This window comes from Cricetulus griseus, assembly GCF_003668045.3.
Source record: "Cricetulus griseus strain 17A/GY chromosome 1 unlocalized genomic scaffold, alternate assembly CriGri-PICRH-1.0 chr1_0, whole genome shotgun sequence".
NCBI classification, from domain to species: Eukaryota; Metazoa; Chordata; class Mammalia; order Rodentia; family Cricetidae; genus Cricetulus; species Cricetulus griseus.
Window position 1 is genome coordinate 141,493,281 of NW_023276806.1, and position 15,563 is coordinate 141,508,843.

The 15,563-nt window shown below is 34.2% G+C and overlaps 1 protein-coding gene and 1 long non-coding RNA gene across 5 annotated transcripts in view; one reads left to right on the plus strand and one right to left on the minus strand.

The window, feature by feature from the left end:
- The window catches only part of Trhde (thyrotropin releasing hormone degrading enzyme), a 353,366-nt gene that overhangs the window by 189,518 nt on the left and 148,285 nt on the right, over positions 1 to 15,563 (plus strand). Inside the window, exon 6 of the mRNA XM_035451580.1 lies at positions 13,354 to 13,491. Coding sequence (XP_035307471.1) covers positions 13,354 to 13,491 — 138 coding nt within the window. The remainder of the gene's footprint in view (positions 1 to 13,353; positions 13,492 to 15,563) is intronic.
- LOC118239554 overlaps positions 6,458 to 15,563 on the minus strand; it is a 56,556-nt gene continuing 47,450 nt past the window's right edge. For all 4 annotated transcript variants that reach the window (XR_004772000.1, XR_004771998.1, XR_004771999.1 and 1 more), the window contains 3 exons: positions 13,212 to 13,440; positions 10,607 to 10,680; positions 6,458 to 8,791 (listed from right to left, as the gene is read on the minus strand). This is a non-coding gene — a long non-coding RNA (uncharacterized LOC118239554). The remainder of the gene's footprint in view (positions 8,792 to 10,606; positions 10,681 to 13,211; positions 13,441 to 15,563) is intronic.

Here is a 15,563-nt window from a genome sequence, read left to right on the forward strand (position 1 = left end):
TATGAATTTCAAAACCAATACAAATTTTACAGGGTTAGACACTGTCTAGGACAAAGCCACCAACTTCCTCTGAAGCCTAGTATAGTGAAAGTTTTTTTTTTCTTATGGTTAGCAGTATTGCAGTTACTCTTTTCATTCTTTAAAAGAAGGGTCAGCTATAAAAAAGAATATTCCAGCTTACTTAGATAAACAACAACAAAACCATATTGCAAAAGCTTACCCTGAGCTATCCTGGTAGGCATTGTTATTCTGAAGTACATAGTATTGATCATAGATGATTATACCACTATTTCAGCTGGTATTCTCTGGTTAAAAAATTATTTTTCTATAGCATAAAAATATATAAAATCTGGTAATATTCATAATTTTCTATGTAAAAAGCATTTGCTTATCACAGCTTTTACTCCAAACACAACTAAAGCTGGGGCCTCAGAGTGCAACTAAAGGAGAAGTTACAGCACAGCTTATTTGGGAGCCAGGAGAGGCTTTATCAACCCCTCACATTTTTGAGGCTTCTCCCATCTTCCATCAGGTTGCTTTAAGTAGGGTCCAGATGTTGCTATACAAGAATTTCAGAAACAACAAAATTGCATGTGCAAGTAATCAAGTTGAAAAAATGTATAGAAGAATATTTTGTGAAAGAAAATATTGAATAATTTGATATCAGTTTGTATACTGCCTGCTTTAAAATTCTCATGGCTGTAACAATGTGTATGATTAGAAAAAGTACTGAGTGTACCAAACACTTGGCATATTTAATGGCCTATGAGGTAGTGTAAGACATTCTGCTAGGCTGAGAGTGTTCATCTTTTCTGTTTTATTTTTAAAGGTGTATCAGTGAACTGTATCACTATTTTTTTCTGGTTTGCAGGGGACTCTACATACAATGAAATTTGGTAGGACATTCTTTGACACAATTCAGGAATACCCTCCCTGGTTCTATCATTCATAACTTTAAATAGTCCCCACTGGAAAAATGGTATATCCTTACCTTTTTTATCTTTTCTGAGGACTGATGCTAGAAAATGTTACCAATTAGAGTCCTATTTTGGTCAGCTTAATTGTCTTTAAAACATGAAGATTCTACGGCTCGTATCTTTAGTCTCAGAACCTGCTCCAAGAACACCTGTGTCCAATTAATTTCTTTAATCATTTTATTTAATTGTCTGCAGATTTTATTTATAGTTCAATGATGCTCTTCTTCAGGGCTGCTAATGTAAAGTAAAGTAGCTAGATAATTTCATATGAATTAGTTGGCTGTGTCCATGCCACTTCTTATCTTCCTATTCATTCGTGCATTTCATTTGTTCTATTTATTTCAGTTTAGGATTTAACAAGGTTTACTTACCAACCTGAACGGAACCATGTACTGTGGAAATTCTATGGAATAAACCTCACGTGAATGTTAGTTTGGAACTGCTACGTAACAGTATTTCACATACATAGATGCCTTGTTTTGTCATCTGCATATCAGTTTCAGTATGTGTAATTTTTCCCTCTATCTGACCAACCATATTGCTGTTAAGCAGTGCCTTTGTTTGCAGAGTAGCTCAAACTACAGAGCTGTTACCTTTTCCAGACTACTAATATTCATACATATGTTCTGAAAATAAAATAAGCTCCATATGCCTCAAGGTTTTAGCCAAATCACAGAACAAGAAGAACATTTAATTATTCACAATCACTTTTATTTTAAATGTCTTATGAGTCTTTTTAATGGTTGAGATTTATTTTGCTACAATGACTGCTTCATTTAGATGTCAGATTTCTCTCTGCTTCTGAATCTTGATTTTCTCTAAACTTGTCAATTTTGCCTGGAAGGATGGCATGCATTTTAAAATAATTTTTTTCAAAAGCAAGCAAGAATTGCTTTTCTCTTTCCTTTGTGTCCTATATTGAAGGTGATATACTTTGATTTAAACATGATACATTCTTTCAATTTTCTGATTAAATTCGTTAGATTAGTTGTCTCTTCTGAGCAAAATGTGATGCTGATGGTCTTCATTTCCCATGCATACTCTCTACTGTTCTAGTTTTAAGTACCTGGAATGTGATGTAGTCCAGATAATGAATACTTGAAATCTAAAACTCTTTCTATGCAAAGTTTATTTATTGTCTTCCCTTCAAAAAAAAAAAACAAGGGAATTTTCTGTAAATTTTTGATATCTTTGGTGAGCTGACAGGTCATATTAGTTATCACGACTAAAAATAATTTGACTTCAAACAAGATAATATATTTTGTTTACTTGCCAACTGTTAAGTTTACCTTCTGCTTGCCGAAAATATGAAAGATTTCCAAGGATTAGCCTAGATTGCCTTGTTCAACTTTCACAATAATAAAGCTTTACTGGGTGATATTTTTGCTTGTTTCTCTATTAGGAATAGTGGGTGTTCCAATGAGGATTAAGTAGTGATAGACTCCTGGCCTCACAAATCTCTTCCACCAGCTAAAACATTTCTTACCAAAGTAATGTTATACTTATAGTTTCTAAGAATGGGATTGAATAATTTATGTGAAGATAGTGTGAAGAGTTATTATTTAAGCTGTCATTTGTTTTTACCAATGTTTCTCTTACTACTAGTCACTGAAGTATAATGATACTATTTTTAAGGTCCAAAACTGGTTTTCTGATGAGATCTATTGTGAATCACATAACAAGATATTAGCAAGAGCAGGAGATTACTGTATATAACATTTGAATATATACTTTCCATTTTGAATGACTTTGGGATGCTAATACTTGAGTATTTTTGCTCTAAAATGTATTTCTAGTCTAGCATGTTGAAGAAAGAAACTTTGCCAACTACACAGTGGGTGTATTGTGGATATTATCTGATTTGATTAAGCATATGGGCTCTTAGGACCCTGTGTTCTGAAGTTGTTTGATACTTATTAAGCTTTGAAGTCTATCAAACTTTATTTTCACTGGGAACATAAATTCTACTGCTTTCAGAATAGTGCAGTTTTTCTGAGGTTAAGTTATCAACAAACTGACCATGTATATCCCTAAATACTGGACCCAAATGGCAAAAATCTGCCATTAAAAATACATCGATATAATCAGTAAGAATATTGTTACAGACTTAGCTGATTATTTATTTCACAAATTAAAATAAAAATAGTTACTATTTCTGTTAATAAGGTCTGGGAGTTGATTAGCTCATCTTTAAAGTTACTCCAGACTTGAATGCAGAGAAATTTTCCCATTATAATTCAAACAGAAATAAAGTATACTTAAAATATATACCTAATATACATTATATTTATACCCATATCTATATATGTCCTTAATTACAATATGTCAATCAAACCTTAAAACATCTCAATATACCCGCTATTTATATCTAAAAATATTGACAAATATTTATAACAAATTTGAGAAACAGCTGTTCTTTTTTGAATTTGATTGACATGTTTGATTTTATTGACATGTCTTTCTGGTTCATCAAAAAATTAAGCATAATGGAAAATATTTTTCATGGCCAAAGTATTGACAGGACTGTTAAAACATAGTAGAGAAAGTACCTTTTATGTTGGCAAAGTTTCTTTCTTCAACATGCTAGACTAGATTTGAAATTTATGAAGGGTCCCAAAGGATGGGACACTCCAGTAGAGTAGGAATGAGTTGATGCCAACTCACAACAGATAGGAAGTAAATCTTCCTTACCAGACAGCATGCTTCTTCAGGGTAGAGACTTTTATTCCACTGTAATTTTCATCATTTAACTCTGTCACATGTATGTGGTATTCAATAATAAAAGTGTGTCTGAACTTAACAGGCAACTGTGAATTATAAGTCAACAGAGAATTGATGAGATACTATAACAGATTCTCATTGTATTGTGAGCTCATTTATTGAACTATGAGAGGATGCTGAAGTTAGAAATAGATTGGATTTGACTGAAGCTACAATGCTTGCCTGTTTGATAGAAAACAGGGAAAGATGACAAGAAATCCAGACATTCATGTTTAGAGAGGCTTATATGACATCATAGAGCATATGGAGACTAATCATAGTGAAGTAGATAGACTATTAGAATAAAAAATATTAGACAACACGTTCACAAATTGTTACCATCGCTAACATTGGAAGCTTACTCAGAACTATTCTGTAATACTCTGGATTAGTATAATTAATGAAAATATGAGTGATGGTAACATATGCTTGGGGGAATCCAGACAGGTTTATAATATAATCTGTATTTTTTTTAATGTTTCAAATACAATTACTTTAAATTTTAGTTTTGAGATTATACTTATAACATTTCTCCCTTCTGTTTTCTTGCATTAAGCCCTCCCATATATCCCTTTCTACTCTCCTTCAAGATCATGGCCTCTTCAACATCAGCAATACCTGCTTTTCTATGCCACATTATTGAGTTCAGCTTCCTGCACAAGATGTTCAGAGTTGACTTCCTCTCGGCTGCAGTGTAGAAAACACTTCTCAGAAATGTACTCAATAATGCTGGCTTCTTCTTCTTCTTCTTCTTCTTCTTCTTCTTCTTCTTCTTCTTCTTCTTCTTCTTCTTCTTCTTCCTTCTTTCTTCTTCCTCCTCCTATTATTATTATTATTATTATTATTATTATTATTATTATTATTTCCCCCCATCTTCTCTTCCCAGTCCCTTCTCCCACCTCCCCTTTGTACCACTCCTCCTTCATCTCTATTCAGAAAAGGGCAGGCCTCTCTCAGATATCAACAAAACATGGCGTTTCATATTGCAGTAAGACTAGGTACCTCCCCTCATATTAAGGCTTCCACAAGGCAATCCATTATGAGGAAAAGGGTCCCAAAAGAAGGCAAAAGAGTCAGAAACAGTCCCTGCCCCCACTGTTAGGAGTCCCACAGGAAGACCAAACTATCCAACTATAACATATATGCAGACGGCTGCCTGGTTGTCCATCCAGTCTCTTTGAGCCCTCTGTTCCCAGGTTAGGGCTGGGATACCCGAAAAGAGGTCAGAGGAGGCCATTGGTGAAGGTTTCCTCTCAATTGCAGTAGAGCGATCAGGATATTAGTGAAACCACTATCATGAGAAGACTGCCAAGGAAGTAGGTGTTTGTTGGAGCTGACTGGTGTTATAGATAAGCTATGTGTGTTATGGACAGCAAAGCAGGGGAAATGGAGCTGGTTAGATCATATGGAGACCAGAAGATTCTGAATTTTAGATGTTAAACCTTAAATTACTTATATGATTAGGTTTTAGCTTTTGGTTTGATCTGATTGTGACTGTGACATTTCTTCCCTTTTGAAGTTAGAACATAGGTAACTGCTTTTTCAATTTACTGGAGTCTAACTTTAGTGACTGATTTATAGCAGGACATTGGATTTTTTAAAGATAATTTAGATTTCTAAAGTATGAAAGTTTAAAGAGTAGTAATCTATATAGTGTTTGTGTTGTTAAATTTTGATGTTAACATGAGATGTAAGGGATGAACAAGAACAGGAAGGTTATGGTTTATGGTTTAATGAAAGATATTTAGGCTTCAAATTGAAAATAAAAGATCATGGCCTCTATTTTCACTAACTGTTAATCTGTAGTTTTTAACTCACTATATAGCTAATGCTGGCCTTAAACTCTCAAGTGGTCTGACAGTATTTCCCAAGTGCTGGGATTACAGGATGTGCTTGCCAATATTGCTGTATCTTAATAGTTCACGGGCACAACTGCAGATGATTCACAGTTTGGTTATATACAATTCAGCACATTTTACGTCACATCTTGACTTTTCCCCTTGGCCACATCTAGCCTTGAGTAATATGAAACATGACACATTCAGCCTGGATGTTAAAACAAGATATCAGGCAGTTGAGGATGCATTCTCTGGAGAGTCACAATTTAACTCACTTCCTGTGAGTTAGTCATGTTTGAGAGTATCATCGCTCATAAAGACATGTGCTAACATTTATCTAGGATTTTGAGAGGTTTCTAAAATCTTGAAAGACATTTTTTATGGAAATATAACTTCACTTTTAGTATATTCATTGGTTAAGCTGTCTTGGGGAATGAGTGTGGTTTTTCAATGGGGAAAATGTGGTTGATAGTAGAAAATACACTGAACATAGAATTTCAATTACTTGTTGAAAGGTCTATGCAAAATCACCAACTAATATTCCATCAATAGAGAGCTACCTGGAGCCTCATATGCATGCAGTGCATTCTATAGAAGGTTATGTAAACAAATATGGAGCTAAAAGTTTCAGTTGAGTGCTTCTTTCATTGTAGGCATTGATGGTGATTACTTTTTAAATTATTCTTCAACTCCTGATATATATATATATATATATATATATATATATATATATATATGTGTGTGTGCTTGTACAGGTTTGACTTTAATACAAGCAAGATGCTTTAACAAGCAGCACATGGAAATGGTTATTATCATTTTGGGTGATTTTAAATACCAGCTTTCGAAATGTTAATTTTGAAGTACATTGCTACATGAGAACATTTGTTCCCACTAGCTCTTTATTTTTATTCTGTCTATCAAATGACTTGGCAGTGGGTACAAATTAACTACTCAGTTAAATGGTGATACAATTTTTACAAATATGTCTAGTTCTTTCAAATAGAAAGCTTAGTATACTCTTAAAACTATGAAAAGCAGAATGATGACATAAAGCATAGAAATTTATTTCAGTGTTATAAGATATCAAGTTCAAATAATTTCCAATTTTCACAAAGAGGACATTGTGTTATAAATTTATAAAATGTGACAGCTTCAATGTTAGCCATTTCATGTGTATAAGATGTTATTTTCCTCCAGCATATTTACTTTTACTGTTTGAATTACTGATCTTACTCATCTGCTTTTAAGTTTGCTCATGTTTTGAATAGGTCATTAAAAACAGGGATAAAATGTCTAGCTGCAATGCTAGGTTTGCTAGTAGTCCTCATTAAGTCTTTTTATAAAGCAATGGTTTCAGGTTAATGTTGACTCATGTGGGGTTTTGGTTAATGTGTGGAATGTTAGAAGCCCATGTGGGAGCTCATGTTCCAGACTTGTAAAAATGTGATATATCTTATTTCTTCTCTACATGATAGTTATAAATGAGACAGCATGGTCACAGATATTAAAGTCAATTTTACTTATAACTTGCACTCTACTTTCCATTCCTATAATACTCTAACCCATTAATACTGTATCATTGTAGGATATCAACCATTTATATTGATATTTGTCTTCCATGCTGTAAAATGCATGACTGGGAGGTGTTAACTGTGTCTCTGTTATATTTCTCCAGGGCATAACACAGCACCTTCCATGAAGCAGGCAGTAAATATATGGAATTGCATTGTACTACTTTTATCATTTGAAGTAGATATTCTCATTGGATTGAATCCAAAGGCTAGAAAATGCTTATCTCCATGAAAAAGAGTACTGTGAACATTAAAAATTGGAAAAGGGAGCTGCTTTATATAAATGGATAAAATTAGCATAAAAGTGTAAATGGAGGCAAAGTTTTTCTTTCTTCTGGACCGGCCTGGTCCCAAATAATCACACCAAAAGCTTATATTAATTACAGAATGTTCAACCTATTGCTTAGGCTTCTCACTAACTAGCTCTTATAACTAAATTAACCATTTCTATTAATTTACATTTTACCATAATGCTTCATGGCTTTAGCTGTCCTCTAGCATGTCTTGTTCCTCTGGTGGCTAGCTTGAGTCTCTCTCCTTGACTCCACCCTTCTTTCTTCTTGTATCTCCATTTGGCTGTCTTGCCTACCCTTATTCTGACTTTCTATAGACCAAAGCAGCTTCTTAATTAACCAATGAGAGTAAAACATATTCACAGCTTGCAGAAAGTCCATCCCATAGCATAAAAGTGAAATGTTTGAACATATTTAGATATTATATTTTATATGTACCTCCGTGCCATTGTTTTGTTTATGTCTACAGCTAATTTACACATGGGATTTCAAAATTAATATTTTATTTGACCAACATTGCTTATCAGAGAATGAGGATAAATTTCATGGAAATAATTGGCATAGTATTTTGTGGTCACAAAGACAAAGCCCATATTGTGTGCTTCTCAGTTGTGCAAAAATTTCCCTTACTCTTTTTTGTTGCTCATTGCTCTAATCCAGCAACTCAGTACTCTCCAGACTTGCCATAGTGCAGGTCCCACAATGTCATGTAATTGCAGCTTCTAAGAGTCCTTCATGATTTTGATCTTGTGTGCCTCTCTGTCATCACTTGGGATTTGCTTCCTAACCTTCACCATGAACACCTCTCTATAGGACACTCCAAGACATATGCTGAAATCTTTCCTTGACTTTTCACAAATTCCCCTTTGTCCCAAATGTCCTTTACTGTCATTTATTCCTTGAATCCTGAAATAATTCTTAAAAATTCAATTTAAACTCTTGCATAGAAACTTTTCCTGCCTCCCCAGGGCATAAGAAATCACAGCCTTCTCAGTGCAGTCACTCTGTTTCCTGAGCCCATTTCTGTATTCACATATAACAGGTTGTGTTTTAATACCTGCTTTCATCTTGGCCCCTCTTTCTACTACGATGAAGTCTTTGAATGTAGAATCCATTGCTCTGTCTTTCCTCAGAACTAGGAATGCCATCTGGGATCCAGCAGGTACTTCACAAATATATACAGAGCTAATTCACTCACTCAATTTTCACAACTGCACATGGGAATAACGAGAATGCTGCGGTCTCAAAAGTGTGTGTGGTCTCACAAGATTGTATGACCAGTGAAAGGCAGGTGTTCACCTCCAGTGTAGGACTCTTGTGTCAACTTTGCATTCACCAGGTAGCCTTTTCTCCTGAGAATTTCAAAAGATCAATTATGTTTAGATCCACTTACTAGGGGATAATTGAGTCTGCCTTGAGATTTTTTTTCTAGTTTTCTCAGCTTATGAATATTTCGACACTACTTGAGTTGTCTTAGCCTTGACCCTCATCTTCCTTGTTGTTTGTCTGATGCACAATTCTCTGATCTGTACTCAGACATTTCTCTCTGCTTTTCCTTCCTCTGTTTTTTTTTTTTCTTTCTGGTGACACATTCAAAGCATGTGACTAATACTGCACCCTATTAACATTCTTCAGCCTTTCATAAGAAGTTGCTAATAGCTTTGACTTTAATTCTTGACAGTCTATACTCAGCAACCGTGTCCAGAGAGACATCTTCTCATCTAACCCCTTAGACAGGACATGTCCAGTCAGAAGCCACTTTGGAGTACTAATGACTATAATTTCCTAGATATCTAATGATGTGTTAAGAATTCTTAACTTCCTTCACATACACAGCCAAAAAGGAATCTGTGTGCTGCTGATGTTACATAAATGATTTTAGAAGTGAATTCTGAGGCTCTGTTCATATTATTTAACAACTACTATGTACTGTCAAAAGATAAATTAGTCCTTTCTCTTAGACCCAGGTCCTTAGTTGCAGTTGTTTGCAAGACTCTTTGTGCATACTCATAGGCACTTTTCTCCACCATGTATAAAACTGATGTTTTAAAAGTATGTTCTCCAAACTGCATTTTCCCAACTTTTCTGTCAATAGTCTTCAACTTTTCCTTTTAAGTCCCATTATGCTAAAAGCCACATAGCTATTTCAAAGCATGGGAAATGTTTTAAATATGTCCCCAGTCCAGCTCTCCTTCAGCAACGAATTGTCCTAGTACATCATTCCCACTAGTTCTCTTAGGATAGTGGTCTCTTCCTGTCTCTTGGCTCTATTAGCCATCTTGTATACCACAGCAACGGCACTACATTTATTAGGCCATGATGCTTGTTACCACCCATTTATTAATACCAACTCCTCAACCTGCTAATTGAGAATTTGAGTGGTATGGCTTTTTTTGTTGCGTGTTTACTCTGCCCTGGATTTGCCCCTTTTTAGCGGCTTCCCCTCTCATCTACCAGCCACTTACTTGGATGCTGTTTCTTCTGTTAAACCTTCCTGAACCAATTAATCATTTCATCCTCTCAGTTTTATAGCACCCATTGTACTATAATAGTTTCGGTGTGTATCTGCCTATTGTAGTAGTTTTCTATTCTTGAGTTCAAGATTAGAAAGTTCAAGATGTAATCATCCATTCATTTCACAAATGCAGTATGATATCTAGCGTAAAGTGGGAATTCAACAGACATTTGTTGAGGAAATAAATGGGCAAGTAAAATAATGGCTGTGTAGTTTTCATGAACAATTCTGCAGTTACCCATTATTTATTTTTCTGAAATGTCTTTGTAAATTTCTCAAGTCCATATCACACACACACACACACACACACACACACACACACACACACACACACGGAAAAATGACATTTTATATTACTGTAACTGTTGAAAAGAAGACATACATGTAACAACTCCAAGTAATATCTACATTAAGGCTGTGGAATTTGTGATTATTGTTAACAATGAAGTTCTTTAGATTTTAAAGTGCCCCATCTTCCTTTATGTGCTAACTTTTAAAAGTGGTAGGTTACAAATAATACCAGCCTTAAATATGGGAATAGAATAAAAATGAGTTGTTGCATATTCACTGTGAGTATACTATACAGACACCCCACAACACAGACATACACACACATTCTAATTAAATATTTAAAGGTCATATTATTTCTTACCTCTTTAAAGTAGGTCCTCAAATATAAGTCAATTATTGTATAGATTCCCTAAAAATGACTTTGGCAACTTTAATCTATAAAATAAAAAATTATTTCATTCACTATGGCCAACAATTTTATTTTATCTCTTATCTGATATTATACAAATGACTTCTTTTACTTCAGTTTTTAACATTCATAGCTCCAGATAAATGGTAGGAAATTAACTAATACTAGGTAAAATGGCTATATTTACTGTAGAGGCTGTTGGTCTTGATAATAATATAGGTGTTAGCTAGATAGTTTTTTACTTTGTAGTGATGCAGGTGTTTATTTAAAACAAAACAAAACAAAACAAAACAAAAAACCTACAGTGCCCTTTCTCCTGTGAGCTGTTTGTAGTATTGTCAAATGGAATTTCTCTCTGGCTAGAATTTTCTTTTCTTTTTTCCTCATCAATTTAATGTATTCTGTCCTCTGTGCCCTGTATGTGCTCCCCTACCAGGAACACAGGTCCCAATCTATTTGGCACACAAATCTTTTCTTCCATGGTTTAATATCATTTTCAACAAGGTAGAAGATAAATCATTCACCAATGATCTACCCATACTAAAATTAAATAATGGTGATTGAAGTTAGAGTAAATAAACAAAGATTTAGTTTTGCTAACCTCCAGAAGCATGAAGTAATGTATCATATATAATTGATACATAGTTCTTTATCATCAATATTTCTTCTTTCAAATTGAGTTTAGATTTCACTGTTAAAATCTGTTTATGACACTTAACCCTCACAGCTCTAGCAAAGGATTCTTCATTCAATTTTAACATTGATGTCAATATGTATTTATTGTTGCTAAAGATTAAAAATTATGATTCAAATAAGCACTTTAACCTCATTTTACATGTCTGTAACAATCAACACTCTGAAGAATTTGATGTGATTTTTGTCTTCTGAATGACATCATATCTTTAATTGAAACTTTCTGAAAAGTGAAAGCATTCATTGGTCAAATTGAAAGAGAAATATTCATTTTATGATTTTTTACTTCTAGTCTAATATCAGATAATCTTAACATGTATTTTAAATTTGAATGACTGAAAATCTAAGCTGCTTAATCACAAAATTTATGGGTTTATTGTGGAACTGCCAAATGATTTTCTTTGTCTTCGTTATTTCTTTAAGGTTTTATTCTTTCTTTTAATGGACAACCCTCTGTCCCAGAATTAAAATCAACAGGTTCAATGGTATGTTTTTGCTGTGAAGTGGAAATTAATTTGAGAGAAAATATGCACTTGATTTATATGGCATTTATCACTCAGTTCAGGTGGAGTTTGAACTCTCTATCTGTGGGTCTTACAGGGTCAGATCAGCCTTCTGGGACTGGGAGCAAGGTTGCACTGGTCTTTGCTATGTAATGTTCTTTGATGGGTAATAGACAATCATTTAAACATGTTAGAACACAAGATAGCTAAATACACTAGAGATATGAACAGTAGACAATTTAAAAACTACTAGAAAATTCCCTTCTTCTATAGTTAATCTTATGAATATAGTTTTATATATATAGTTAATTAAATAACTGATTCAGTGGGCTAATTCATTGATCTAGTGAAGAAGAACCGAACCATTTTTTCAAAAATAGATTTGAACAAATGAACACACACACGTCTGCTCAGCTAACTTTTCTTCCTAAGGCATATTCCTTCTTTGTTTCCATTTCTTTAATTCTGAGGATTTCAGTACTCTCAGCTGGAAATTACAACTCAATCCAAAATTACACAGTGTTTATCTGATTTCTCAAAATGAACGGACTGTAGGACTGAGTTCAGAATTAGGCAGAGCAATTTAAGCATTGGAGTCTTTAATCTCAGTAATGATACTCCACAGTTCTTAGCTATCCAGGGGGTTATTTAGGCTTGTTATCTTTTGAGACTCATTTTTCCTTCCCTTCCTCCATCAGTGAAGGCAGGTGGCCGGGAGGACTAATAGCTGGCAGCATTTTTTAAAAACAGAATCCAAAATGTGTTTTTCTTAAAGCAGACTTAAAACAAAACAAAGCAAAAAAGTTCTGTTCTTTACAGTTCATTTTTAAAGCAACAGGTCTGCTTTTATTAGAGAAATACCACATGAGGTGAATAGAAGTTTCCTGATTCTGGTGGTTTTCAATACTTCATGGTGATGGATAATTAAGACTGAGTGAACTCTGCATTATGGCCTTTAATCTAAATTTGTGTGTACATCTACATGCACCCTAGTTGGATATAAGCAATGATTTTACTAAGTGTTGTGAATCTGTGTGGTGGGATGAAGAAGTAGGGAGACAGGTTAACTTGTTCTAATGAGGCTAGGGATAGTGGTTTAAATAGATAGGATTCTTGCATTGACCTGACATAAAAATGTTATTGGAGACTGGAATTTTTGTCTACACACTGTAGAACACACAAATAAGCCTGTATCTTATCATTGTCATATGTGTCCACTCTTCAGACTTACTTTATGCACTGATAAAACAGTCGGCTGTTTTTATTACTCGGGGCTTACAGTAGCCTATTGATTTTGTTTCATGTTATGTTTAAATCAACTGTCTTTATTTTATAGTATCCTAAGGGTCTATTTTATTTACCGAGTTTCCTTTAGATGTGAGTCTCACCATGGAAGACTGATGAGCACCGTCGGTTAAGTGACACAATGCTGTTCACGTTGTCTGGTAGATTCTGCCATAACCATGAATCACCTATAATATTATCCCATCTACTGTATTACAGGAAAAGCAGAGATTTCTGACAGATGTTCTGCATGAAGTGATGCTGCTTGACGGCTTAGCCAGTTCCCATCCGGTATCACAGGAAGTGCTACGGGCAACAGATATTGACAGAGTGTTCGACTGGATCGCATATAAAAAGGTGGGGTAGAAAAAAGACACATGCCAAGGAGCTATTTCACTATTGGGATAGACAGCTTATTTCATGCGAGAAGTTTTATATTTTTTCTGTTATTTCTAGCAAATGAAAATGGATTGTAGGTAGGAAAGGAGTTGCTAAGTTCTTGTCATCCCAAGGATAGGAATTTGCTTTATAAATGAGCAAAATGGAAATGAGTGTTTGCCAAACACTGCGTGGAAATAGTCTAAGTATTAATGAATAAATGTTTGGGAACTTCGTTTGAAATTGCTGTACAAATGGTCTTATGTAAATGTCAGTTTTTAGTATTAAGAACGTTGACCTAACTAGTGACAAATTCCTTCTGCTAGTGCCCTTTAAATACTTGATTGGCTGATGCAAATTAGTCTGTGTACTGATAGAACACATACATCTAATAATAATTGTTATCATATAATAATGATTATTATTATTTAATAGTTTTGAAAGAGTTTTGGGGAACTGGGCATGTTTCATGGATGATATGGCAAAGTAAATAGAAACCAGCTTTTGAATGAGTGAGAAAAACTTTGAATCAGTGACTAGTTATAACGTTTAAGGTACATTTCAGTTTTTTCACTGTCACAAGGATTAGGATTTATCCTTATATCTCTGCCCCTTGATTTAATTTTTATGTGAAATGTATGTATTAGCCTTGACATATAGTAGTCACCTGATAGTAAAATGTGGGTAGTTATCTTGTCTATAAATATATTTATTTGTGGTAAGTAGAAATAAAAAAAGCATCAGAAGTCCTTGGAATGCTGATTAGGCTAATGTAGACACTTGGTTTTCTGTTCAGTAATGGCTCCCTAAATGAATAATAATTAGAAAGGAAGGCAATAGTATATAATGATGTTTTGTTAAGAAAAAAAAATGTCATTGCATTTGACCAGGGCTAGAGTTTTTGTTTTTTTTAGGAGTGATATCATGTAGGCTCATAACATATTTGTCATTTGTATATTAATTTTATATGTAATGGGTTTGGGCTATGTTTAGCTTGCTATATATTTAATTTATTTAATGGTAGTAAAATTTAAATATAATCTCAAAAATACTTTATTAAGACATTCCAAACTTGGCTCTAAAAGGCTGTTTGTAAATACTAGTTTTACTTTAGCATGATTAAAATCACGACAATATTCTGATCCAATGTACCTTTATATGGTAATCCTAATCCTTATTTCATAGATTTGCAGTGTCAAGATGATTAAAGGAGGCTAACAATAGAAACAGTAGTACATCTGAATATATGGTGATTTTCCTTCTGCTCTCTTTACATTTTGGCAAGGAGTCATGCCAGTTTGCTGATATGAAAAATCAGCCACCTGTGTTGAGGTTCTCAGAACTACCATTGAGATCGTTTCTGATGAACGTTTTACCAGCTGTATATCATTAAGTTTCAAACATCAGTAAAAATGTCGCCTTTGCTCTGATATTTGAAAAGTGCCATTGTTGTATGATAAACTGTGACTGTTTAGAAGGTACAGTCTAATAGATTCCAACACATGTAGGCAGTGAGAATGCCATGGTAATCAAGAGAAGAATATATACATCAGTATACATGCTTCTCAAGCCCATTTAAAATCCTGCCTTATCCACTCAGATCATCTTTACTATGAATTAGTTTGCATTTTTGATAGTTTTATAGAAACAATATATATGTATATATGCACTAATTTTCCTTCTTTCATTCACTATACTTATCTCAAGATACATACACGTTAACAATTTATAGGTATGCCAACAATTTGTTCATATCACTAAATATGTGAGCTGTTTCTGGGTTTGGCTATTGGAAATATTACTGTCCCTAGCTCTCTGCATAAAATCAGGCATCTTTGCTATCTGCAGTCTCCATGCCCCATCTACTCTCTGTGTGTGCAACTCAGGGTGGGTCCTTGTGAGTCTTGTAACTTTCCAAGTTTCCAGCATCAGTTTCCCCAGACTTGCAAATTGCATTAGCTTTTCTCCACCCTACCAGAGAGAATGTTTCAATTAAGATGAAATGCCTAAACTATAGTCAGTCTTTTCTTCCTTGAGTTGCCTTTGCACAG